Source organism: Diceros bicornis, chromosome 10, assembly GCF_020826845.1.
Source record: "Diceros bicornis minor isolate mBicDic1 chromosome 10, mDicBic1.mat.cur, whole genome shotgun sequence".
NCBI lineage: Eukaryota > Metazoa > Chordata > Mammalia > Perissodactyla > Rhinocerotidae > Diceros > Diceros bicornis.
The window spans coordinates 58,140,032-58,166,824 of NC_080749.1; the positions used below are offsets into that span (position 1 = coordinate 58,140,032).

At 41.6% G+C, this 26,793-nt stretch overlaps 2 protein-coding genes across 2 annotated transcripts in view; both read right to left on the reverse strand.

Moving 5' to 3' along the window:
- Positions 1 to 1,436: 1,436 nt before the first annotated feature.
- On the reverse strand, positions 1,437 to 3,538 carry LOC131410539 (intraflagellar transport protein 70B-like). The gene has a single exon (XM_058548646.1). It carries the CDS (start codon positions 3,459 to 3,461, stop codon positions 1,464 to 1,466), a length of 1,998 nt encoding a protein of 665 aa, XP_058404629.1. The 5' UTR covers positions 3,462 to 3,538; the 3' UTR covers positions 1,437 to 1,463.
- A 9,470-nt stretch (positions 3,539 to 13,008) lies between these two features.
- LOC131410855 (dual 3',5'-cyclic-AMP and -GMP phosphodiesterase 11A) overlaps positions 13,009 to 26,793 on the reverse strand; it is a 247,374-nt gene continuing 233,589 nt past the window's right edge. The window contains exon 18 of the mRNA XM_058549318.1: positions 13,009 to 13,332. Within this exon, the coding sequence (XP_058405301.1) occupies positions 13,177 to 13,332 (156 nt within the window). The 3' untranslated portion in view covers positions 13,009 to 13,176. The remainder of the gene's footprint in view (positions 13,333 to 26,793) is intronic.

Here is a 26,793-nt window from a genome sequence, read left to right on the forward strand (position 1 = left end):
ATCATATTATAATAGCCTGTTAATAAAACTCCTGGAGTATATATCACTTATATATCATTTTTGGTATATCCTTTTGGGAAGAATTAAAAGCAAATCTCTCCTTTCCCAACACATACATTAGCAGATAAACTAAAAGGGGAAGTTAAGAGAATTAAATACTTTTTAAATATTTACAAAATTCTTAATTTACACATAACCATAGCAGAGTACAAGGGCTGCCTTATATACATTCCTAGCTAGAGTTGTAAGCAAAAGCTCCAAGTAGAAAAAGGCAAAAATCCAAATCTCTTAGCAGTAATCAATATGTTATAGCATCCAACAATAAGATAACAACATTGACCTTAGGAGTTAACATTTACTGTAAGGCAAAATACCAGAAAACATTCATTTGAAATACAATTACATATTTTATTTCCTGACTTATTTATATATCCAGGTCATAAAAGAAGAAAAACAACTTTCTTCCATATGGCTTATACAGAATCAGATATTACAGCCAGAAGTAATTGTAAAGAGCATCTAGTAGTTCAAATGACCGTGAGACCTCAAGGCATAAATGAATTTCTTAAGGCCTAAAGCTTGACTGTGGAATGTCTGGAACTCATACCTGTCTTTTCATTGTCAGTTCAGTGCTAATTTTTCCCTAAACTGAACACATTAGAAAACTTCCACACTTGATATTTGTGAGTATTCACAAGAAGGCACAATTAATTCTGGAAAATCAAAAATGGTAAATAAAGGGAAATATTGATTATCAAACTTAAGATCAACAAATCAACCAAAATATGGAAGAAAAATTAAGTCATGGACTAAACCTCATAACCTGAAAAGAACCAAGAAAAAATTCTCATCCATTTAGTACCTGTACTTCTAAAAGAGCTTAGGCCAAGGTCAAAGCTCAACTTTGTTGAGACCCAGAAAGTTAAAGGACTAAAAAAATGAAGTGGAGGCACAGTTAGGGTAAGAATTGGTCTTATTGGACAGCACAGTCTATCCTGAGATGGCACAATGGACATGTCTTCATTTGCTGATTGAGAAATGGTCCAGCCGTGGGCTAGCAATCATTGCCCTACCAGTCAGCAGAGGAATGCAAACACATCCATTCGACAGTTCATTGGTTCATGCCACACCCTTTTCTACAGCCTAAAGTAGAATATAAACTGCTATTTAGGGTTACTTGCTTATATAAAGATGTCATTGTAGCAATTGTTGCTTGAGGGAAAGACCTGGTGACCATAATGCAAAAGTGATTTAGCTCATACTGCATGCTCCCTACTCTTCTTAATTAAATGGATAAGTTCCTCAAACGGAATATTTGTTATTATAATTTTAGGTGTACAAAGTTCAACATGTAACAAATGTAAAGATGTCAAGGATAAACATAGATTTAAAAATGTGTGAAATACAGGTAATAAAGCCATTTTGATAATAGCCATTTTGATAATAGCCATTATCAGACATTACTACATATTCCATCCTGTAATCTCATAAATCAAAGCTTTTAACTGTCTGGATTCATAGGTGACTGTATTCTTTCCAGTATGCATTCTTTCTTCTTCCAGGGGTTGTTCAATAATGGCAGGTATGTTCCTGCCATAAAGTTCACAGTGTTCTAGAAACTGGACACATTCTTCTACAACGCTGTCACGAAGCACGATCATATGTTTTGACATGTTTTCTAATAAGGACAGGAAGCATCTTTTGGCATAATACCAGGTATCAGTTCCCAGTTTTTTATTATAAGGTTCCAAGCTTTTGATAACCCGAGAAATACCAAAGTCATAATTTCCTTTGGCACAATAAAGTGTCCCAATCACCAAATTCACAATGCAGAGATGGTAGATTTTCTTATCTGGGTCATCATAGGAGAGCTGCTCTTCCTCCTTTTCAATCTTCCTCATCAACTCCTCGGCCTCTTCATTTTGACTTGTCATAATATACGATACACAGAGGTTAGCCAATACAATAGCACTGACATTCAGGATGTTGTCATAATGCTTCTTGACTATGGGCTCATAAAAACCTATGGCTTCTTTGTATTTGTTTTCTTGCATGAACAGAACATGAGCCACATTCAGTTTCCACACATCATGGTCATTACAGAATTCCACAGATTTGCGGAAGATCTTTTCCACCATTGGATAATTTTCAAGGTTCCAGTAGATTTTTGCCTGGGCCATCAACACGGGGATATACTTCTCCAGGGTTTCATCGTATTCATTCACTGCCTTTTTGACAGCTTCATCATCTCTATTGTGCCTGGCTTCCTGCACTTGTATGGTGAGTCTCCGGAGCTGTTCAGTCAGCATCCCTGCTAGCCCATCCAGCTTAATGAAAGCCTCTTCAGGAGCTGTCTGGCAAGTGATCATGGCATCCAAGAAGTCATAGAGATAGGGTGTGAGGAACTTATAAGTCAAATGGGCATTCTCTGCCAGGACATCTGCTGCCAGGTCGAAATACTCATACTTACAGTAGAGCAGCAACAGGTTGCCAAAGGTCTCTGGGGGGAAGGGGTTCTGTTGGAGCAGAAACTGTAGCTTTTCAAACCCTTCTGTAGGCCTGGCATCCATGTTCATTAGCGCCTGGTTGTGCAGGGTCACAGGGTCTAACTCTTCCTCTGCCCTAGGTGGCATGTCGGTGAGGGTTTCCTTGGCTACCTCATAGTTTTTCAGTTGGTATTCTATGGCTGCCTTGAGGTTGAAGGCTTCCACCAGAGCAGTCTGGTGAAGGACTAAAGTGTTGCCAACACTGCGAAAATCAATGCCCTCCGTGGTCATGCCCACCCCTAGCTCTGGGTGCTGGCGGATGCCATGCTCAATAATATCAGCGATATGCTTCAGAGCAGAGGCATACTGCCGGCTGCTGTAATAGGCCAAAGCCAGGTTGTAGGAAAGGTCAGGCCGGTAGCCCGAAGCCTGCAGGGCCGTAGAGAACTTGGAACATGCGGCTTCATACTGTCCCTCCTTGTAGAGCAAACAACCCAGGTTGACCTGGCCGTCGGGCTCGTTCTCGCCCCCACTGTCTTCTCCGCCTTCCCCACTCAGGAGCTGCTCCACCAGGCTCCGGGCCCCGGGCAGATCGCCCTCGCTGTACTTGATAGCCGCTTGGAGACGGAGGACCCGGCTGTGGTAGGCGGGGTTGTCCAGGAGGAGGAAGGCGACCCGGGTGGCCTCTGGATAGAGGCAGGCCTTGTACAGGGCCTGGGCCTGGTACAGGCGGTACTGCTCGAGCTCCGGGTGCAGCTGGCCCAGCTGCTCATAGCAGTCGGCCGCCAGCGCGAACTCCTGCAGGCGGTAGTAGCAGTAGCCGAGCAGCGACAGGCCGGCGCGGCTCCTCGGGCTCCGCGGGAGCTCTCCGCCCAGCAGCTGCACCGCCTCGGCGTAGCGGGAATCCCGGATGAGCCGATACACGACGGCGGTGAACTCGCCATCGGGGATCTGCGCTCCGGCCAGCCCCGCCATAACCGCCACGACGGTTGTGCGTCCTAGTTACCAAGGCAACAAGCCGACCGGAAACGGAAATCTGCTCGTCCGGAAATTACTTAAAACGGAACGGGCTGGTTAGGAATAAAAAGGAATCCCTGATGTGAATCTTTCAAATACTGATTTAGCCCTCGAAGACTCTGGGCTGCGTAGGTTGTCAGTCACGGAACAGAGAGGAAACTTCTCTTTGTAGTTCAGAGACCGATACTCTACTTCCCGGCATGCACCAGTCCAATCGCGCCGCCGCTCGGGACGCTGCCCCGCTGCATGCTGGGATGCGTAGTCTGTGAGGGACGGACCCATAGCAGTCAGGAGATGAGGTTTCCCTGGCCTTCTCTCCGTGTAGTAGATGAGGTTTTGTCCTGGCTGCCTGTTGTGTCACCTTGGTGTTTGGCGCGGTGGAGTAGGGATTGCGGTCCGAAGTCCCTTGCGTTTTTGAGCCTTATGCACTGTGTGATGCGTAGGAATAGTGTTTCGCGTTTCTTTCTTTCGTAAATTAATGGGAAGGAAAAAGTGGAAATATCTTCTTGGAATTCCCCTGGAATTAGAGTAGTTTCTGTTTTTAAGCTGCCTTGAGGGCACACTTTCTAAGAACATAATAGGCAGAGAACAAGAGTCCTTATTTTTGTCGTTTCCACACGTTGACGATAGGAAATGGTTTTGTGACTCTCGTCTGGTACTGGAAGACGTTCAGTTTTAGGTTCAAGTGCCTCCTGCCCGCCTTTTTCATAAACAACAATTATTACTGTGCAGAGTTTGTGTTTAAACTTAGTGGTGTCTACTGCCCTGGTTTTCCAACTTTCACTGCAAATAAACCAGTGTTCCTTGATCTCCCTACATGTCCATTGATCTTCTGTGATCCGCATTGGCCTGTCTAGTACCTAGGATAAATGGTGTCTGAATAAAAGCATGTCTTTGCTATATATCTAAAGACTTCAGTGCAAATCTTTTATCTGCCTCCTCTATAGTTTTGCTGCCCCTACACCTTTTCTTTTCTTTCTTTTTTTTTTTTTGTGAGGAGATCAGCCCTGTGCTAACATCTGCCCATCCTCCTCTGTTTTTGCCGAGGAAGACTGGCCCTCGGCTAACATCAGTGCCCATCTTCCTCCACTTTATATGGGATGCCACCACAGCATGGCTTGCAAAGCAGTGTGTCGGTGCGTGCCCGGGATCTGACCCGGCGAACCCCAGGCCACCCCAGCGGAGCATGAGCACTTAACGGCTTGTGCCACCAGGCCAGCCCCACACCTTTTCTATATATACATTTCAGAACCAGTACCAAACATATTGTATGCCACTCTATTAGACCATATATATATATATTTTTTTTTCTAATCTTAATAACCATCCTGTGTTCTGTGTATTAGAGATGAAGGATCTATGTACTAGAAAGTATTAAGTAATTTGTTGAAGTCTACACAGCTAGGTAGTTGGCAACTGTGCCATGATATCCAACAGCTAGTTTCAGTAGGAAATAGTGGCTGATGAATAATCTATTCCACATATCTCCTACAGATAAGTTTGTAAGGGCCAAGTGTTTGGTGCCAAGTTGTATGATGGAAGATTAGTGTCTTTTTTTTTTATCTGTTAAAACAACCAACCAACTTGGTGTGGGCAGTAGAAATTTGAACTACCAGGCCTGAATTGCAGTTGTGCGCATATGTTGGGAAGTAACAAGTGGGGGTGGTTTGGCTCCTAGTGACCTGGTATAGCTGGGAGAAGACTTCTGCAGGCATTTGATTGCTCATATCACAAAACAAGTGACTTGATGTACTTATTCAGTCTTCTCCCTTGCTGAGAAATTGGCAGAGCTATGTTCTTCTGGGTGGGACCAGGCAAAGAACCTTCACTATATGAATACCAAGAAAGGGGCAAACTGCACCCATTTCAGAGGAGTTGGGTGGGGCCCTGGCCCACCTAAGATCCCTGGGAAAGCAGCTGATGAGGACCACCATAACCCTACTCAAAGGCTTCTTCCAACCCTGTCTCTGGCTGCAGCCCTTTTTGGTCTTCAAATCAGGGAGGTACATGGATTGAGGGATACTGGCTAGTGCTGCTCAATAATTGGGGGGCAGGTGGGGTGGGTGGGGGAGGATCTTCACCTTTATGGCTGCCTGACTACACTTGTCCCTTGGAAACTCAGGCTCAGTATTTTAAAATCCTTATGTATGAACTGTTACCTTGGGTAAGTTGCTATTAAATCAAGGTAACATGATAGAACATGGAAACCGGAAATTGCCTTTTACATCTTTGTCAGTCTGTTTTTCAGAGTTGTATTTGCATCATGAAAGCATTCACCTTCCAATGGCTTCTTGGAAATGTACGAAAAACAGAAGGACTCTCTGCTCTCCTCCAGATTTCTCTGATCCCTTCAGGCGTCAGTTGAGGTTCCGCTCTTTGTGTTGGTATGTATCTGTGAGTGTGGCAGTGAAGCGGGCAGGAGGGAGGCCATTCTGTGTCTTCCTGCCTATTTCATGTGCTGCTGCTCCCGAGGCCTGGCTGGAAAAAAGCAGGACATTCGGCTTAGACAGATGGAGGGCAGGGTCGTTTTCAAAATGAAATGAGCACACAAATCACACTGTGAAATTGGCATGACCATCACTGCTGCTGTGATAGACTGACTTTTATTTAGTCTCTGATAGACAGTTGGGGAATAGATTAGTTTTTTGGGGGGGTCGGATGGTGAAAGAAGGCCCTTTACTTAATGATAGAAATTCTGGAAAGCAATAAACGAGGTGGAATATTGTAAAATGTCATAAAGGATCATTTTGTTTCCAACAGAATCTTGAAAAGCTGGAGCATGTGTCAAAGAGTAAGTGTATCGTACCATTCCTAGCAATAAGAAAGCAGTTGGTAGTTGCAATAAAATGATTTAGTGCCTTATTGAAAGGAATTAGGCTTTGAGAAAATGGTGTTGGATTCAGGGTGGATTTTGCTGCGTAAGGGAGGCATGTTAACCACGCAGAAGAATTCCATTCAGGCAAAATGTATAGGAGCTAAAAGCATGATGTTTGATTCTTAACATGCTTATGTTTCTGCCTCCCAGAATGTGAGATGATCAAATCCCATGTATATTCTATTTGGCATTCTCTTTTAAAACTGGTTGGAAGGTATGTTTTCTTATTTATCCGGTAAATGTGATTGCTTCCTGTTGGTAAACATTGGTAATTTATGAATATCTCCACAACCACAGCTCTGGTCAAACATCTTCTCTGCTAAAGGAAGACCTGCAAAACCATTTTTCCAGTTGTTATATCTTTTTCCCTTTCATTCCAGGCCATTTTCTTCAGGATGGCTAGTTTAGGGGGCTCAGTTACCTTGCTCCCTGTCCCCTCATCTCCCACCATAAACAGGGAAAAAAGAATAAATTAGTGCCCAAATGGTAATGTAATTGACTGACGTTTAGGAGCGTCTGTTCAATCTTTTAAGACTTTTGGAAAGATTATATACCAGATCAACACTTGGGAACATTTATGCTCAGATGGTGAGACATTTGACCTCATTATGAACTCTCCTTTTGCTGGTAGTTCAGCTTTATTAATATTTTAATTACAGTTCCTTCTTGCATAGACATTGTTTTATTAAAGTAGCTTATATTTTGGGGCTTATGGTGTTACTATCGAAATTAACTTATCAGGGAGAGCACAATAACATTATGGTTTATAAATGGAATTAGCAGAGAAGGCACAACCATGGATACTGGCATTTAAAGAAATCAGCCAAGCATGCAAACAAAGAGCTGCTCTAAGGCCCTGTGTTTATGCAGCACTTTCTGTACCAGGACCAGGTCCTGCTTTGCCTCACTTCCCTCATTAGTCCTCACAGCCCTTCTGTGAATTAGGTGAATCTTTGTGTTGGCCCCACTTGAAAAGCTTGGACTGCAGAGCACAAAGAAGCCTGTGGTTGCCGCAGCCAGCACGCAGGACTGGCGATTGCGTCGGCCAGCCAGTAGGGGCCACGCTGCACCTCTTCCCTCTCTCCCCGTGGGCACCTCCTCTCCAGTCATTTGAATTGGTTTTGGATCATTTGCTGCAGTTTGTTCTAATAGAACAGGCACAATGGTGTAAGAATTTTAAAGTTTAAGCACCGAAGCCGTTGGGTAATTGTATGGCGTCAGTGTGGCTGGCAGCCCTGCATTGATGCAATCCCCTGTGTAACTACCCATGCAAATTTGAGCAATCTGTAACGGGCGCAGGAACCCGCGTTCGGCTGCAGGCACTTCTCCCTTCAGGAAAACTTCAATAATTTGAAGACCTTTTGTCATCTTTAAAGTGTTCCACAGACAGGGCTGTCCCAGTATCCCTCTTACACAGGCAAACATTACAGATCAAGACAAGGTTAATGGGCTAAATTGACAGTCACAATTTAAATTGTAGGTATTTGGATGCATGCTTGCCTTTCTCAGCCCTTAAATCACCCTTCTCCAGAGAAATAAAGATTATTCCAGAGCATTAGTTAAACTTGAAGCATTTTATTAAAAAGAAAGATATTTGGGTTTCTTAAAGCAGACTGTTTCAAAATCATGGATTAGTTGCTTGTAAAATGGCCAAGCAGTCTATAATGTAGTATTCTTATAAGGAAACATCAGCCTAGGAAATCTACACAAAGGGAGTAATATCAAACAACTCAATTAAAGACATATTTCCCTTCTTTTGTGTAAAACAATACTAATTAGGAAGCAAATCAGTAGGGGATCCTTTTTAGATTATTATACATCAAAATAAAATGACAAAAGCAATTCTTCCCCAAGGGAATGAGATTCAACAAAACCTAGCTTCCTATTTCCACATTATGCTGTTTCTTTTTGTTTTATTTATCTAAATATGATTTAATCTAAATGTAAAGAAAAAACAATTGAGATTCCAATACACACATCTACACACAGAAAATGAATACAAAGATAAATCATGGCCTCAAATAACACATTTTTTTCACAGCAAATTCTTCATTTACTTAATAAAACAAACATATTTCTGTACCAGCTTATACATTCAATGACATTGGTATAGATGTGCTACACAGGTAAACAACTTGTCTTTAGCACTGTTGAGAGATGTACCAAATATGCAAGAACATTCAAAATTAAATTAGAAAAGATGTACAACCCCAAATTACTAGCTGAGGAAAAGGTAGTAACACACAATGTAAGCAGGACATCAGGCATTGCCAAATCCATGTGCTCATCATGGAATTCTCCAGACACGCTTCATTTTATTTCTGCCATCTCTGTGTTTTCTTCTATTATCGTTCACTTAGGAAACTTATGACTTCTTGTAGTCGGACTCAACCTTTAAATTTCCTGATACATTTGCGTTTTGGGAGTCCTTACAGCACATGGCAGAACAAAAGTTTTAGAGACTGTTATTCTGAAGCAGATAATGAAACTTCACCACAGTTGGTACTGCCCGAGTTTCTAGGGTCCCAAATTAGGTTTTGTTCTGTTGCTTTAATGAATCCTTTTGAGTTTTTCTTTTTTCCAGCCAAAACATTTTTCTTTAGATTTAAATCTTCCCCTAATATGTTTAGATTTCTGTCCCACTTGAAGGGAACTGTTTCGCACTATTACTGGGGATGAAACTGTGTTTTATCTTTCTGCAATTCATTAAGAGTCAGCAGGAGAAATGGATTTTTAAGTAATTGTACCACAAAGAAAATTGAACAGACTGTTTAATGACTTAACGTAAGTGAATAAAGTATGATAAATTTTGAAACACGAAAAAAACAACTGAATTCCTGTAGCATTAATATTAGATAATATTGTTATCACACTAACAAAATTTTAAAGATTAGTTCTAACCCAACATGTATGCAAATATAAAACACCTGGAAATGTATAGACATCTCAGATTTTAGATACAGAAAATGCACATGCAATTTTAACTTCTTTTGACTCACTTTATAAATTTACTTCTAACTTAAACTGACTACCATTTATGGGATATCTATGATATGACATAATCTAATATTGTCTTTTATGAAATAAAAAGGTATATTAAAAAAAAATTATACTGGTCACCATATCTTTCATGATCACTAGAGGCAGACTCGGACATATATGTGGTAAGGTGGTTTTTATATCTACCCCATATATGTAACTTTTTATTTTGTCTTTAATGAGAAGATGCCCTTTTTAGGTTTGTTCCTATTTTATTTGAGAAGAGTAAACAAGACAGTTATCTGGAAAAAATTTTAAAAGTTAAATACAGCTTGGTCCTTTGGTGTGGAAGTGAACTGAATAAGTCAGCGCTTTTATTTTATAGATGGAAGACCCAAGACCTGGAGAGTCCGAAGACAATAGGTCCAGCTGGTGGCCAGGCCAGGATGGAGCCCCGGTCTAGCTGTCCACTGGGTGGTGCCCTTGACAGTTTGCCAAGTCCCTACTGGCCGGGATTGCCAGCTACATTGTGGGTTGTGCATGTATTATCTACATACTGACTAAGAGAATAAATAGCATGTTTGAAAAAAATACATCTCGTGGAGAAAGTAGGATGAAGTCATTTCAACCATTAACGCCAAGAGACCTGAGGAGGCAAACATAATCTGGATAGTTGGAGGTTTTATAAGAAAGCTCACATTTCAAATGCCTTCCTCTAATAGGAAATAAATACTAATAATAAGGATTGGGAAAATTTCTCTTTCTCTATTTTGGAAAAGCAGAACATATGGATAACTACACATACCTCACGTTCTTGGAAAATTATACATTATTTAGAAAAGGGATTAAAAATATCTCAAACTCCCCAAGAGTTCAACCTCGAACCCCCAGGGTTGCTGGCACCAGGGAGGCTGCCACCCTCCTGTTCCACTGTTTCCTGGTCTTGGAGGAACAGACGCACGGCATTAGTCAGCAGTTTCTGAATTTTGACCCACAATAGGAAAGATACCTTGAGACAGGAAAAATAGATGGAGGCAATTACAATCAGCTACTTGATTGATGGTTGACATTGTCGGGGCTCCACTCTATGGCAGATTGCAATGGTGTTGAACTCCCCTTGCTACCAGTGGATGTTGCTATTGGCAACCGGGCAGTGAAGCCAATAAAAAGGCAAGAAAATGAGAGGAAAACTCAACCTTACTGGAAGCCTTTGGGTCTGTGCTATAAATTATGTTCCCCTTAGCAATATGCGCATCGACACCCAGGGTATCCGCAGAGCTTGGAGCTGCCCGCAGTCTCCATCCGACCCCGGGTCTAGTTTTATCATAAAGCACATGCTTTAAAATTTTGCTCTAGATAGACTGGCATCTGTCTGTCTGGGCTGTTTGTTTATTTATTGTTGGGGAGGATAACAGATGTTGGTTCATCTTGGCCTCACACAGACTGATTTTCAAATCCCATTTGTGATATAAACACGATGTGACACAATAGCTAGAAACACCTGCAGTGCTTCTGGGCGGCAGACACATGACCAAGGTCTGTCCCTAACTCCACCCACTCTTTGTTCCCCACCTGAAGGAGGGGAGACAGCCCGGCAGAAGCTATTTTCCTTTACAGCAGAGTGATTCAGAAAACTAGCTTAATAAAATCCATAAATCTGAACAACCTCCTCTTACCTGCTCTGCGGAGGCCATTTTTCCTGTGCTCATTCTCTCCTCTAGTTTCTCCTGTCTTCCCTGCAGAGACGGCTGTAGCTGGGAACATGATTTTCAGGGGGGGTCTCACTCCTTGCTTTTCTTTTGTCAAACCCCACCCTGCTCAAGTATCTCTCTCTAAGCAATTGATGACAGTGTTCTGGACCCTCATTTTTTTCGTTAGAAGTGCCATTTTTCTTTGTTTGGGTTGACTTTCACCTTTCCTGTGGCAGTTCTCTTACCACCTGCCTCTGTGCCCATCTTTCTTTATTGGTTGTCATCTTTTGCTTCACGTCCTCCCCCTTCCCCTCTTCCTTCTCCTTCTCTTCCTCCTCCTCTTTTTTTTTCCCGCTTTTTACCTGGTTTATAATTTCTTTTACTTTATTTCTTGCCATATAGAATCTTATTTCTCCCCTAGGAATACCTGCTCTTCCCCCACTTCAGTTTTGGTACCTTAATTTACCCATTCTTGAAACGTTTCTTGAATGTCTACTATGTGCCAGGAAAACAATGTCCTCTGTAGCACTTGGCCCCTATTTCTTTAATATTTGAGTAGTAAAGTTAATAACTGATACTGACCAGTAACAACAAGAACAGAAATGGCTTATAAATTTTAGATTCTCAGAGCTGGAATGGACTTCAAGGTTCATCGAGCCCAGGGATTTTCAAGCTCCTCAGAGCCCCTTTGTGGACCACCACATATGTCATCAAAGAGATGAGGATTCGTAGGGGCTCTGGATCTCCCAGCCCAGCCTCAATCAGAAGACTTCAGCTTTTAGATGTTTTATATCTTGGGGATCCCTTGTAAGATTTATTTGAACAAAGAATTCTAAGGGTAAAACATGTTTGAAACTCATTTCCTAGTGTAATCTAGTTTGACAAATGAGGAAAGAGGCTGGGAGAAGTTAAGTGAAGAGTGCCGAAGCTAGCGGTATAAGTCTAGCTTTCAGCCCAGCATTCTTTGGATAAGACATACTATGTCCTCAATCTCTCTAAATGTCCTCAATCTGCTCTAAAATGGGGAGCAAAGTAGCTTTTGTGTCATTGCATCTATTTAATATAGTTTATTCTTACCGTATTATAAACCTAGCTTCCTATAGAATATTTGTTCTCTGTCCAGTCTCTTATTTCTTAACCTTTCAAGCACTATTTCTTAGACTTAAGGAAAAATCCAAAACTGGGGACCCTTGTGGCTTTAGGTTGGTAGTGGTAGTAACCTTAAATTTTATACCAAAACTCATCACTAGGAGAACTCAGGGTAGTCAGTGATCATTCTCCAGGGCTCTGCTGTGTCCTGTGAAATGTCTCCCTGTTGGAAGTAGTTCCTAAATGTTCATGTGTCACTTGTGGTAAATCCAGCTGTAGATTTCCTTTCATCCTTACCTTAATTAAAGTCTATTAATCCATTCCTTCTGGGAGAAGGCTTACTCTACAATGAAGTTTGAATTAAAAAAATGAAAAAGGGGACTACAATCCCAATGCAGTGTTATGAATCTTGTATAAACACCAATCAGACAAACACCTTCACTGTATTGCTACTATGGACCTTTTTAGGGGAAAATTGGGAATGGTTGTAATGATAATATAGTTTACCTTTTAGGTAGGCAATTCTAAAGGCTCTGATCCATCATTAAGAAGCTGTAGGATTCAAAATAAAATACCTCTACAGAATACAAATCAGGATTTTTGGGACAGTCTGGCATGTGAGGGTGCTCAGGGGAGGATGCAAAGGCAGGCATTGTTTGGCTTGTAAACAGAAGAGCCATTTACAAAACGAAGCAGCGCTAATGACGCTTTCACTGTTCCATGTTCTCTCAGCTAAGTGTGAGCAGGGCCGACTGTCCTCAGGTCCTGGATCCACAACGGTCCTCTGCCCAGAGCCTTCGTCTCAGCCCACGCGTGTACATCAGGGAAAGTTAAATGTTCTGGGGCGTGCTCCCTGCCCCACCTCCTCCTCTGTCCTTCCTGCTGACCACACTTCAAGGGGAAAGCCCAGGCAGGCTTCCCAGCACATCCCCGAGACTTTAGGTGTGTTTGAGCTTAAAGGAACGGAAGGATGATGTGGCTGGACCCAGGGTGGCCCTTCAGGCCGCAGTCATCCTGCAGCAGCAGCTGACCCGGAGGGTTAGTGTCTGTCTTCCCTGGCCACCGTGAGGCTGGCAGAGGAGGGTGAGGCAGCCGAGGCCAGCAGCCTTTTCTGGTGCAACTCTTCCCACTTACTTCTGTTCGCAGCCACCGAATCCAGCATCGGCTTCAGTTTCACATTGACCTTCACCAACGCCTAAAATAAAACAAAAAACAGGTGGAGGAGAGAGGAACCACAGACCCTGACATGATTTCCTAGCTTCATTTGTGAGGAGAATGGAAACTGGCTGTAAGAAATGAAAGTGATTATTTTGGTAAACATAAGCTATTTACAAGAAGTAAATATGCATTTAACACTATTGTGTTATGTTAATAGAGCCTATGCAGAAAACGAAAAAATGAGACAGGGTGGCTGTGTACATCTCCCGGGGGTGCCAGCTGTGTAGAATATGATTCTATTTTAAATCTACATCAAACAAGACAGAAAACAAAATACCCAGCTCACACATGTCTACTAATATGTCTATATTTGTCTGCTATAGAGGCCTCCAGATCTCAAGTGACCATGAACTTAAATTTTTACAAAAATAAACCTACCATTTGCTTCACCATAGATGACTCTGAGTGGACGTACCTGAATAAGAAAGGCCAGGTAAAATCCTGAAACCAGAGGAGATGCTCATTTTTAAAGCTAAGGATCTGAGAGCTGTGCTAAATATACAGATCGACGTGGGAACGCATATGGAAGCAGACATGAGAGACAGGAAAAAGGAGAGTGGAAGAGAGGGACAGAGGGGTATAGGAGAGACAAGGGAAGAGGAAATGTAGGGTGTGGCCAGAGGCCGCCTGACGTGAAGCTAATGAAACTCAGGATTCAGGGACCTCACTTGCACAGGATCCTTCCAAATATTTTCTTTTTGTACTTCTTTTTGTGTTATTTTTTAAAAAGTGTCCCCTACTCCCAAATGGTATAAACTTCCAGCCTCACAAAACCTGGATCATCCCTGTGGTGGAACAAGAGCCCTGGAAGTAAGAAGGCTCATTTGAACTTAATTCAAATGAGTGATTCCGCAGTTCTCACATCAGACGGCTACTGAGGGGTCGGGGCTGAGGGGAGAGGGGCGAGAATCTTGCCTCTGAACTAGGGGCTAGGATAAATTCAGGAAGCTCAGGTTCAACAGCAGTACGTAGATATCTTGCAGGCCAGAGGGGCACAGAGTTTACTCTGTTCAACATGGAAATTCCATTATTCTCTGCCTCACTGTCTTTTTTTTAAGTAAAAGGTAAATTTTAAATTTTATAGAGTCTCTTTTCTTTCTTTTAAATGCATGAATATCTACATTTTCTTTATTTGAAAATAAATATTTCATTACGAAGGCTTCTTTTCATTATGAAGGCTTCAAACATATTTAACCAGTAAAATATGATCAGCAAAAACATCTATTAAGCATCTATATGCTAATAAGTATGAATAATAGCTATGAATAAAGCCACTCATATAAAACATATACAAAAAGGGGTTTGGGAGCCTTTTAACTTTCCGGATGGCTCAATAAAAAAGGAAATAAGATTTTGATGATGACTTAATCTTTTTTAGAAACATGGCCTTTATCCTTTTGAAACATGAGTTTGTTTTGGTTGTTTTAAAAATAATATTTCTCTTTTTGTAGTTATTTTAATTTTTTTAAAGTAATATCTCTTAATTTTAGAAAATATAAAAATAATAGGTTAAAAAGAAGGAAGAAATAGAGATGATTCATAATCTCACAACTCAGAGCCAGCTTTCTGTTGCTGCCTTTGGTGAAATTTTTCTATTATGGTTTCTAATTGATAAAATTATCCAAACATCTAAAATATTTTTACATGTTGGTATTTTTACAATAGTAGTTCACGAATAGGCAAAATCTAATGAGAACACATGGATTGTAAGAATTTGTATTTCATGGACCTGTTTTCCATCTTCAGGGTCACAAAGAAGCATAGAAACCTGGCATCCTACATGGATGATGGGGCGCTTCCACTTATGAACAACTAATATGTGTTAAATACTTTGCCCTACATACTGCTCTACATACTTTATCTCAGGTATTCCTCACAATAACTCTGCATTTTACAGATGATAAAACATGCCCCTCAGATGTTAGGATCACATATGATCTTCAGTCCTTTCACTATAGCAGGAAAATAAGAATCCATATAAGAAGCCCTCTTTGCTAATCTTACCATTTCTTTTGGAAGCTATAGAGAAAACCATTGTTTTTCTCGAGTAAAAATCAAGGATAGGACACTAGCCTGCCATCTAGAATGAGTATATAGAGAAAGCCGTTGAGGATGTAGGATAGAAAGATAGCTCTAAAAAAGTCAAGAAGAAAAAACAAATAATAATAAGTTAGACATTTTGAAATTGTGTGGCTTCAACCTTTATCAATATTCAATTAAACCAGCCTATAATTTTATTACTCATAAGTTTTTAGAGAGTCTGTGATAGTGAGGAAGAGACTGAGGACACTCTGAGTGTGACTGATGATTGCTGTCATCAAATTTCGGTGAGGCCTGATGCCAAGAACTTCCTTCCTTTCTTCCTACTTAAACTATCTTTCCTTCCTTCCTATCACCTATCCCTCTTGGATATGTATAGAACTCTCATGAATTCTGACACTGTTCACTGAATGGAATCTGTATGTCACTTGGGGCCTCCCTACCTCTTGAGATTTAAGTAAAACTTGACCTCAAACCTATTTCATGCTCTGAGGACCTTTCAAACACTTCCCATGATTTCCAAGTCTTACTTCCTTGTGCTTCTCTTTGACTTCCTTCTTGAGTCCATTTGGCCTTCTTGATTCCACTCTGCATCATTACCAATGCAAAGTTCCACTTCATTTCCCCTTTTCACAGGAAACTCTCTCACCTTGAACATTTTGGGTGCCTACTAACTTTACTGAACACTAGAGGTTGCCACAGGGAAAGTGACTTACCCACAGACTCACCCTACATGCTCCTCCCCGTCTCAAAGGTCGTGGGAAGAGTAATCTAGTTTTCCCCTGTTTTCTCCCCAGCCCTATCTTACTGTTTTCATACGGAGGTGACCTGCCAACCAGTCTGTCTTCCCTGGCTTCCCTAGAATTCTGGTGAACCAAAGTTTCTCTCTTGTTATAGTAAGCCCTATAAAGTAGTTTTAATTTTTCCCTATAAAGCAATGAACATAATAAGGGTCATGGAGCTGTGGGGGTGTTAGCTCATGGAAAGGTAAGATTCCCACTTTATGCCTTGGGTCAGTGTTGTGTGGCCACGGATTATACCCCATCTTCCATGTAGACACCTTGCAGGTGTGTCCCATTCATCACAAGGGGAACAAAAAGTGAACACATGACTAACCCACTGTGATTTCAGCACGTCTCCTGAGAAGCTTTCTCCGAGCATGACCTGTGGTTAGGGAGTAGTCAATAGCAAAGTCCCTCAACAGGAAGAATAGCTCTTCATGTTGGGGATGAACTTCCCAAAGCTCAGCTGCAAACCACTTCTTAGTAAGACCTGATTGATCCCCTCGAATAACCCTCCACTCCAAGGAGATACAGGGATACGAGTAAAATGGAACTAGATGTAAGCTGAGTGAGACTTGAAAGCCCAGAAATAATCAGGTATCCTACTGAGCAGTGAGCACTCCACCCTGACTGAGGTGATGTCCCTTCACATCCATGTCCCTTACACAGAGCACATTCTTTCTCTTAAAAGCGATATTTATCATATCAAGCAACAACATCTAATTTTAAATCAGATGTATTAGTTATTCCATATGAAAATAAAACATAGCAACATAATAACTCAGGCAGAGATCAAAATCCCCTTTATTTGCATGAGAAAAATGCAGGTGCCCGTTTTCTGCTCAGTGCACAGTGTTTTTATTTAGACAATAGTGTGAGGTAGTAACGAATGCTACGGTGTTATTTAGTATAGTTTGGCACTGGCTCCTCTTCCCTCTGATCAAGCCTTTTAATTAAACTGGCTACTATAATTCCTATGGAAATTAGTGTTTATGTTATTTTCCTGCTACAAAAGCATTTCTCTTGGACTTATTTTTTTTAATTCCAGGAGAACAAATTGGAATTATTTTTTTTGCGTGAAATGTAATTAAAAACTCATTTGATTACTATATTTCTGGCTCTGTTTTACTTATTAAATTCCTGTAATCAGTTTTCTTTTATGAAGCTGCCGGGAAATGATCTCAAAAGCTACACATTTTTCTCTTCCTTGGCAGGTTCCCGAGCATTTACTAAATTACATTCATAGCACCTGCCCATGATTCGAATTACTCCACCAATTTATTCCTTAAACCATTTAAGTTTATTTGGCTTAGCCCCAAACAGAGATTTCTTTCCTTTATCTAGCTCTTTGTTCTCCCTCTTGCTGCCTTTGTGTTGAATAAAACACTTTTTTTGGGAGGGCCATATTTCTCAGAATTCCTTCTTCTCTCTGTTTCGTATTCTCCTTAAACACAGAATTGCCATTCTAGAATACTGTTTTCCTTTGGCCAGGTGCTCGTTCTAGGCAAAGGTAGCAAAAATCCCATCCCGAAGAATACTCTTACTCACACTATAAATTTGTTACAAAAATGCAGTTAGCTGAGAGAATATGGAACTACTAGAATATTAGGCAAGCAAGGGATTAGCCACAAATCTAAATTCCAAGATTTACGGTGAATATGTGCAATGTGCCATCAGCAAGATAACTGCTCCCAGTATGTAGCAAGATATGAGTATTCCTAAAAATTTCCCAGCGAGTGACACCTGATGCGGTCTAAGCAAGTGCTAATATCTGTCGCATTTGACTTGTTCTTCACTTAGCAAAAGAGAAAGGGGATACTTATCACCCGTCTGCTCACTCTCCGTGTACATGCAGAGGGACTCTAAAGGTTAGGTGCGTGGTGCCATCAGCTGCGGGATGCTGAGCCTCCTCTGCAGCATCCTTGCAGCGTGACCATTCACAGTGTTTAAACACGTCCAGGAGCAGTGAACTTACTGCCTCCACAGGGGATCCGATTTACTCATTGTTCTGATTTTAGAATATTATTCCTTATATTGAGTAGAAATCTGTATCCCTGCAACTTCTACCTAATCGTTCTAATCCTTGCGGTGCTCTCCCTTTAAAGCAGAATCTACACGAGCAGTGTAGGACTAATGACTCACGTGCTGCTGCATGTGTAGGTTAGGATTGATACTGACCCCAAAACTCAATCTGGGATGTGCTGCTTATTATCCCTTGGGGCAATGGTATGGCTATCACTAGGCTCCCCAGCTCCCTCCAGCTCGCTCCTGGCCCATCACGGACAGGACTTTGGATATTCGCTCCACCAGGAGACACAGCCCTGGGCATCTAGTCATCCAGGTGGCTGAGGGACCTCACTTCCTTCCTGATTCCATTCACAATCCATTGTTGAGTCCACCTGTGACCACACGTACAGTTTATTTCATATTTTATTTATGTTTTGAATAAGTAACACATTTACATAGTCCAATGGATCAGAGGGTACAAAAGGTACAGTGTAAAATCTCCCTTCATCTCCTGCCCCAGACACTTAGTTTCTTTCTCTAGAGGCAACTGATATTATCAGTTTCTTGGGTATCCTTCAAGAAACATTTAATGCATATGTAAGCATATATATATCTAAGATATACATATATAAAAATATATCTTATATACATTACATACGTATATGTATATAATGTATATGTATAATATATTATATATATGTAGAATGTATATATGTATAATTAAGTTGATTCCCTCACCATTTTGGGTGTTTCTTTCAGAGACGAAGTGAAATAAAAACCTTGTGGAATGACATTATTATGATGCTTGAGTGAGACCAACAGTACTGTGCAGATATCAGCACCTGGAGTATGCAGAGAGGAAAGAGACCAAATTCCAATTTCTATTACTATGTCACTGAGTTTTTCTTCTGCAGAGCTTAATCTGTTGTGAATCCTTTTTACTGTAGTTTTCCTCTCAAAAATTGTAGTTTTCATTTCTAGAAGTTTGATTTGGGTCTTTTTTATATCTTCCATGTCTCTGTCATGTTCAATCTTTCCTCTACCCTCTTGAACACATAAAATACAATAAAATGTCTTAATGTCTTTCTCTACCAATTCTACGATCTGTATCATTTCTGAGTCTGTATTGGTTGATTTTTCTCATTATTGTGGGTCAAATTTTCTTGCTCCTTTGTAGGCCTGGTAATTCTTGGTTGCATATCAGACATTGTGAATTTTATGTTGTTGGATGCTGGATTTTTAATTTTTTTTTTGCATTTCTTTAAACATTTTTCAGCTTTGTTCCAGAAAGCAGTTAGGTTACTTGGAAATAATTTGATCCTTTTCAGGCTTGCTTTTAGGCTTTGCGACGTGTCCAGAGCAGCCTTTAGTCTAGGGCTAATTTGGCCCCACTACTGAGACAATAACCTTTTGTACCCCGTACCTCATATATTTCAAGGTTTCTCTCTCATATTCTGGCCAGTGGGAGCATGGACTATCCTCCAGCCTGCAAGAGCTCTGAGGATCATTCTACTTGTTCCTTTTTCCTGGGTCTTTCTTCAGCTTCAGTTGTTTCCTCACATGCGTGTGGTGACTGGCACTCAAGACTCCAGGGGCCCCTGCAGATCTCTAGAGCTTTCTCTCATGCAACTCTCCGTTCTCTGGTATTCTTCCCTGGGAACTCTAACCTTCTTGGCCTCCCCAGACTCCTGGCTCTGCCTCCTCACCTAAGTGAGACCACTGGGGTCTGCCTGGGTTCCCCTTCCCTGTGCCGTGGCCTGGAAACTCTCTCCAGGCAGTAAGCCGGGACAACTGTAGGGCTCACTTCGTTTGTTCCCCTCTCTTAGGAATCACTGTATTGTGCTGCCTGTTATCCACTGTCTGAAAACTGTTGTTTCATGTATTTCTCTAGTTTTTTGTTTTTGGGGTTTTTTTTCCCCCCCGTGTTACTCTATCATGGCCAGCAGTGAAAATCTCTTATCATTGGTTTTCAACAACTCTGTCTTGAGCTTCGAGGGAGAGTGGAAACAAGGCCTTTTATCTTTGTATCTCTAGCTCCAGCACAGTGACCCCAGGGAACAAGAGCCCCTCTCCACTCTGCCCACAGAGCAGTGGCAGGAAGAAAAGGCCAGGCTAGGACTGCTGCCAGTGGCTGAGAGCGGGACGTTCTGACCTGCTACAAAATCCTGCTGTAAAAACAAACCCAGAATGACCCCCTTGGGAAACGAATATAGTATTCTCTCTTGTTACCATTCTTCTGAGACCTTGTTTTTCTCAGTTCACCAAGCTGCTGGGAGTCGGATTCTGGCCTTGCTTTCCCTCTGCCATCATGATCCGCATCTGCTATCATGTGGCTCAGTGTGTTGACCGCAGCTGACCTCGTTAGTTGACCATAATCACTTCTTGGTACTTACCCACTGGACAGATGGGGCAGATGTGGGACAAGGGATAAGCAAAGAGAAAGCCAAGCTCACAGAAAAAGTCAGGACTCCCATCCTCTGTTGTTGGAAGAGAGCATAGAAGAACCTCACCAAATTAAAACTAGATTTATCTTTGAACCTAAAAATGTCCAACTATGCCATTAATACTTCCTAAAAGCTTTGAGGAAATTATCTGAGCTGGCTATCTATTTATTTTTTTAAAAGGCAAAATATAGAAGATGATTTTGGCTTCCTATTGTTGAATTATATATTTCCAGAGTGCTGGCAATAAGGCAGTATGTTCTGCCTCCCCTCATCCCCACCTTACCCAAGAGAAATAATCAGAAATTAAGAGATACAATGCATGGCAGAGAAGAAATAATTTCAAGTATTTTTTTAAATATCAATTTTTGGATAAAATATAAAAACAGACTTGGAGCCCAACTCAAATATCTGTTTGAGGCAATATCTCTGTTATGAAGATATGATCATTCTACTACCATGATTATTTACTTTCTGAGTGAAAATGTTAAAAAGCCCATGTGGGGGTTGGTATTTTGAAATGGAAAATCATTGATGATATGACCAGCTGGTGTCATCTCCACTCAGACCTTCAACAGGAGGGGCAAGAGAGCATGCAAGTGGAAATTCTCTTGAATTCACGTGACTGGCTGGTCACATGGGTAAAGAGCATCTCCGAGAAACAAAGGAGGCTTCTACTTAAGGTATGTGACTTCAGAGAGAAGAGGCCAATTGTGAGAGCAAATCCAAACTTTTAAATAAGTGAATTGTTGAACTGCTAATCCTTCTTGGTTTCCAAAGGTTAAGATTATTCATGATTTAATCTGACATGTCCCTGAATTTTACACGCCATGCTGCAATGGTGCAGTTGGCTAAGAACCAACTACTTGCTCTTGCACCGCGTTGTAAAGGCCAGAGACCGACTGACTGACTGCCCAGAACTGAACTCATCGCCTTCCTCCAAACATGCCCCTGTTCTCAGGTTTACTCTCCCAAGGAACTGAGCATTATCATCTCCACCCAACTGCCCAACCCAGAAACCTATGGGTCATCCGTGACCTCTCCCTCTCCCCCCCACATCCACTATCACCAAGTCCCATCAATCCTACTTCCAGAGTGTCTTTGTGTGCCATTTCTACAACCCTAGTTCCGGCTACATCATCTTCTCCATGCTTTACACCTGCTGCAGCCTCCTAACTGGGCTCCCTGCCTTCCCTCCCGTCCAATCAACTCTCTACATTGTAAGTGGTCAATCAAAATCACAGATCTGAGCTCGCCACTCTCTACCCTGAACCTTTCAATGGCTCCCATTTGATACGAATGTGCTGTAAGACCCTGTTGGAAAAGGAGAATTATGGTATTAAAAGGGGATAAAATCCAGAAACAAAACAAAACAGGAAAAGACCATAAAGCCTGATGGAAAACATGGTACAAAAACAGAATTTTGGAATGCCAAAATAATCCCATCAAGTTTCCTAGAAAACTGGAAATACCCATCTTTCTATGCATTTTAACGTTTTCCTGAGTAAAAGAAATAAGCTAAACTCCACATGGTGTGTTTGGCAGGGGAGTAGCCAGAGTGTTAGTTACTACATGTGAGAGCAGATGGAGCCCGCTGTGGGGTCCAGATGGAGGCAGCACACAGATTCCTCCTAAACCTCACTCCTTCCCTCCCCAGTTCAATGGCCTTTGAAACTCAAGGTTGTGTAAAAATTAATTTGCATTAAATTGCTTGAGGTAATGTATTAACTACCATAGGGGGCTTCCAGCAGTTTTTAAAACTTGCTTCGAAAAACAAATAATCAAACAATAATGGTGAACACAGAAGCGAGCCAAGACTTCTTTGGATAAATGTTTTTAAACATTCACATTAAAGATATTAGCTTTAAAATAAATCTTTAGTGTGTAATTTGCTAAAGTCATAAAATGAATAGTAAGGTTTACATATGTTGCACATATATGTGTGCCAGGAACTGTGCTATGTTTGTGCTTCATATATTTTATTCTCATCAAATCCTCAAAACAACCAGATGAGGGAGGTATGTCCATTATCAGTCCCATTTTAGAGATGAGAAAATCAGTCTCAGATAGGCTACGTAATCTGCCTGAGGCCACAGAGCCAGGGTTTTGACCCTGGTCTTTCTGACTCCAGAGCTCAACTTGGCAACCAATAACCATGCTTGTCATGGTGATGTGTGAGCTTGCATGTGGCAGTTCTGCTGGTTAGAGTTATGAATGGAAAGTGAATTTCTAGACAGGCATTATTTGTCCATCCTAAGGAATATCTGATTATTCAATAAATGCTTTCCCTAACAGACACAGGTGATGCTGTGGTCTCAGAGCTGTTCAAAAGACTTGAGTCTGAAGACATAAAGAGTGGTCAGAGGGGTAGGTAAGAGGCAGTGTGGAAAAGTGTGATCAGGGTTCAAGGTTGTCCGAATACAAGACTGAACTTTGGGATCAAGACTAAGAGTGGTATGATAAGAAAAGGCCCAGGCAGAAGCAAGGGCTTTGAATAGCTGACTCAGTGGGCTCACAACAGCTGAGAATCTGAAATGTGTTCTATTGGGTTCTTCCCAGGCTAGAACACAATGGAATTTAAAGGGCTTTAGCCTTATGACTTCTGCCCCATTTGGGGACAGAGTCATTTACTCCACTAGGACCGTGGTATCTCTAGCAGAGATTGCTAGTTTTCTTCCCGGTATACCTTTTAGCTTCCCTTGACCTTAGCAACGGCCAGGGAGGTGTAAACAGAATTCATAAGAAAGAGCTTCTGAGAAAATTCTTTAAAGGGGGTTTACTCAGCTGGGTGGTGCATCCTTTTGCCTCTGCCCCTATTGCCTTCTTGCTGCTGCCTTCTTCATGATGGCTGGAGCTACTGTCACCATGTTGTGACTATGAGGCAACCTTGAGTATGGCAGCCATGTGCTAAGGAAAGATAAACAGGGATTAGGTCTCTGATGCCCATGGAGCTGCCATATGATAGCGGCCTAAAGCTGACTTTTCTGGAATATTTTTATCGGAGAAAAAATAAATTTCTGTTTTGTTTAAGCTATGTAACATCTCTGTTAGAGAACCGATGTCATGTTGTAGGTCTCTGTTTTCTGTCTACCTGCACAGGTGTCAGAGGATTCTAGGCATCTTGACACTTGAACAAATTTATCCCCAGTATTGAGGGGGTTGTGAGTTAACGTTTTTTGGCAGTGGGTTATAAGAGAACTGTAGTAGACAGTAGAGACTATAACTGCCCCTTTACCCTTCCTCTGGGAACTGATCCATTCCATGTGCTCTGAGTAGGCATACAATTCAGGCCTGACCTGCAGGAGTGCCCCAGTGGTTGGGATAGGGCTGGGCATGCGGCCCAAGCCAATGCAATCAGAGCTCTCTCTGGGTTTTACCTGGAACTCCAGGAAATGAGGTTTTCTTTTTCTCTTTTCTTTTGGTGTGATAATACCTATAATGAACATGTGACCATATAGCTGCCAGGGACTTGTGAAGACAGCCTGGTTGGGTGAAGCCAAAACATAACTAGGAGGCAGAGAAAAGGGAACACACGCCTTATGGTCCTCTTTGAATCCTCTAGACCCAGCTGTATGCCATCCAGCCAACTGTGCCTCTAGGCTCCCCAGTTACCTGAGCCAACGAATTCCCATTTCTGCTCAAACTAACTTGAATGAGTTTCTGAGCTCAAATAATGGGTCTTTTGCTATTGTCACCTATTGTTCTCTGTCACCCCAGGAATTACTTGAGATTGGAACCCTCACTGGACTTGAACTGGGAGCTTGCATAAGGGAGTCTCCACTTCCCCAGCATAAAAAGTTGCTGCTAACACTCGCAGGGCAGCCCTCTTTACCCAAGTTAATGAGAGTCAGGGACCAGCCAGCCATTATCTCCCTTCTCCTTGAACCCCCAGAGTCTGCCAAACAGACTCTTTAGAAGGTCTTAAAAGGTTGCTCCTTCTTAGCCCACAATGGTATGCGGATTCAGAAGATACTAACAGAGGATGCCAACTCTGTCTGGCGGCAAAGTCAGCAGAATTTCAGCTTCCACAGAAGGAGTACTTAGAGGAATCGGGGGGCGGCATCCATTTATGGATTTTCTCTATGGACCAAGTGAAGGTGGACAGAAAGGAAAAACAGCAGCTAGCTGTTATTTTCTCCTTAGTGGGAGTTCAGTATTACTCCATGTTTATCATACTGGGTGAGATTATCTTTCCAGTTGGGAAAACTATTTTTCCATATGTGGTATTTATTCTACGGATCTGTTACTATTCGGCAGTAACAGTTGGCCGTGCCAGATTTTTGTAAATGCCAAAAAAATATTGTCAGAACTTTCTGTTTTGGTAGTGATGTTTGAGATCTTAAAATCTAAATAATGTGAGACAGTTACCCAAATAGCAGGAAAGATGATAAAACCACAGAGGTAAAGCTTGGTGGAGGACAAGCTAGCCTGTTAGAATCCAATGCAAGAATGATTCCGATCTGTAATCGGGCTCCTAAGGGCATAGTCTGGCTGAGATGTAACACTGATGTTTTGAAGCATCAATGTCTAATATCCCAAAAGCTAATTACAGTACTAGTAATAACTTAGAGATCATTTTCTTTCCAAGGTTTGAAGCAGATTAGTAGTGCCTGTAAATGTGAAAATGCAACAAAGCTTTATAGCAATTTTCTCTCGCTCTTTTCTTTCCCTTTTCTTTCTTTCCTGACCTCTTAGGTTACTTGTTTTGTTTATTTTATTTATATGCTCAAGGGATTCCTTTGTGCAACATGATATTTGCAAATGACATTAACATTCTGAATTAATGGGGCAGGAATTTTAGTCTCCTTGGATTAATAGCACTGTTATTTCCACAATATAGGGCTAGAGTCTTAAACTCAAATGTCTACAGGGCCAGGCCAGTAAAGATAATGAATGAAACAGGCGGCATGATACAGTTGGGAGTGGTGGGGTCTACAGCAAATTGGATATTGTACAATTTTAAAAATAGCGTTTCACTGAATAAAACATATCTGTGGGCTGAATCTATTCTATAGGCTACTTGTTTGCTCCCTGTGACAAACAGAAAATACATCTTGCCAAAATGAACTAACCACTCAGTGTTGAATGTGTCCTGTGTTCCAGGCCCCATTCTAGGACCTTTCCATATGTGAGTTGGTTAAACTTCCCAGCAATACTTTGGGATAGGTATTGTTGGCCCTGTTTTGACAGATGAGGAACCTGAGATTGGGGAAATTAAGTTAAAAGAGCCAAAGTTTACGGGCTTAAGTCTACAGCAGAGCTGGAATGTCAGTCCAGGCATGTCTGAGTACAAACCCCATGGTGTCTTCCCATGAGAGATTCTAGCCGGGATGTTGGTAACAACAGATGTCATGCACCTAACTGCAATGTCGCGACAGTGGAACAACTTTTTTGTTCTAGTGTTTGTGACACTGTTTTGGAACAAATTCACAGGAGGGAGGTGACCTCACTAAGTAATGAAGAAACATCACCTCCCAAACACTAGGTGTAGACAGGGAATTTTTTATCTGTGACTCATCTACTCTATCCTGCCCTGGGAAAATAAAACAAGGGTTTTAAGCAGTAAATAACAGGCAGGCCTAAAGACAGCTTGTGTAAACGGGAGCAAAGAGAACTGTCTCTTCTGTTATAATGAGTCCCTCCAGGATACTCTCCTAGGTTATCCTGTTGGTTGGGTTTTCAGAGCAGATTGGTAGCTAATCAATCACGTTCACTGTGGGGGCAGCATCTGACTTGGAAGGAATGGCTGCTGACCCAGAAACCACAGCCTTTGATGAATGCGGCTTCATATAAGAGGTAGTTGGAACATGTAACTAAAACACAGCCACATGGTAAAATCCACCTCTCCAAACACCAGAATGTTTTCTGGTCAAACTATGCCACCCGAGATTTTATAGAAATATATAAAATCTATTACTTTTGCAAAGTTCAATGTTTAAAAAGGACCATTTAAAAAATTTAGCTTGTTGAGCTGCAAGCATTCGTTTACTATAAATTTTTTGTATACTTCTCATGTGCCTTGAGTCCTAGGGTTCTCCAAACATAATGGATAGGGTGCCTGTGTGGGAGAAGGTTGCACAAACATGGAATTGCAAGTCCATGCCCTGTGAATGGTGTTCTGAGCAAAGGTACCATGGACTTCCAAGAATGGATTCTAGAATTCCCTAC

Excerpts from the sequence above, each read along its gene's own strand:
- LOC131410539 (XM_058548646.1), bottom strand. The coding sequence starts at position 3,461 with ATGGCGGGGCTGGCCGGAGCGCAGATCCCCGATGGCGAGTTCACCGCC.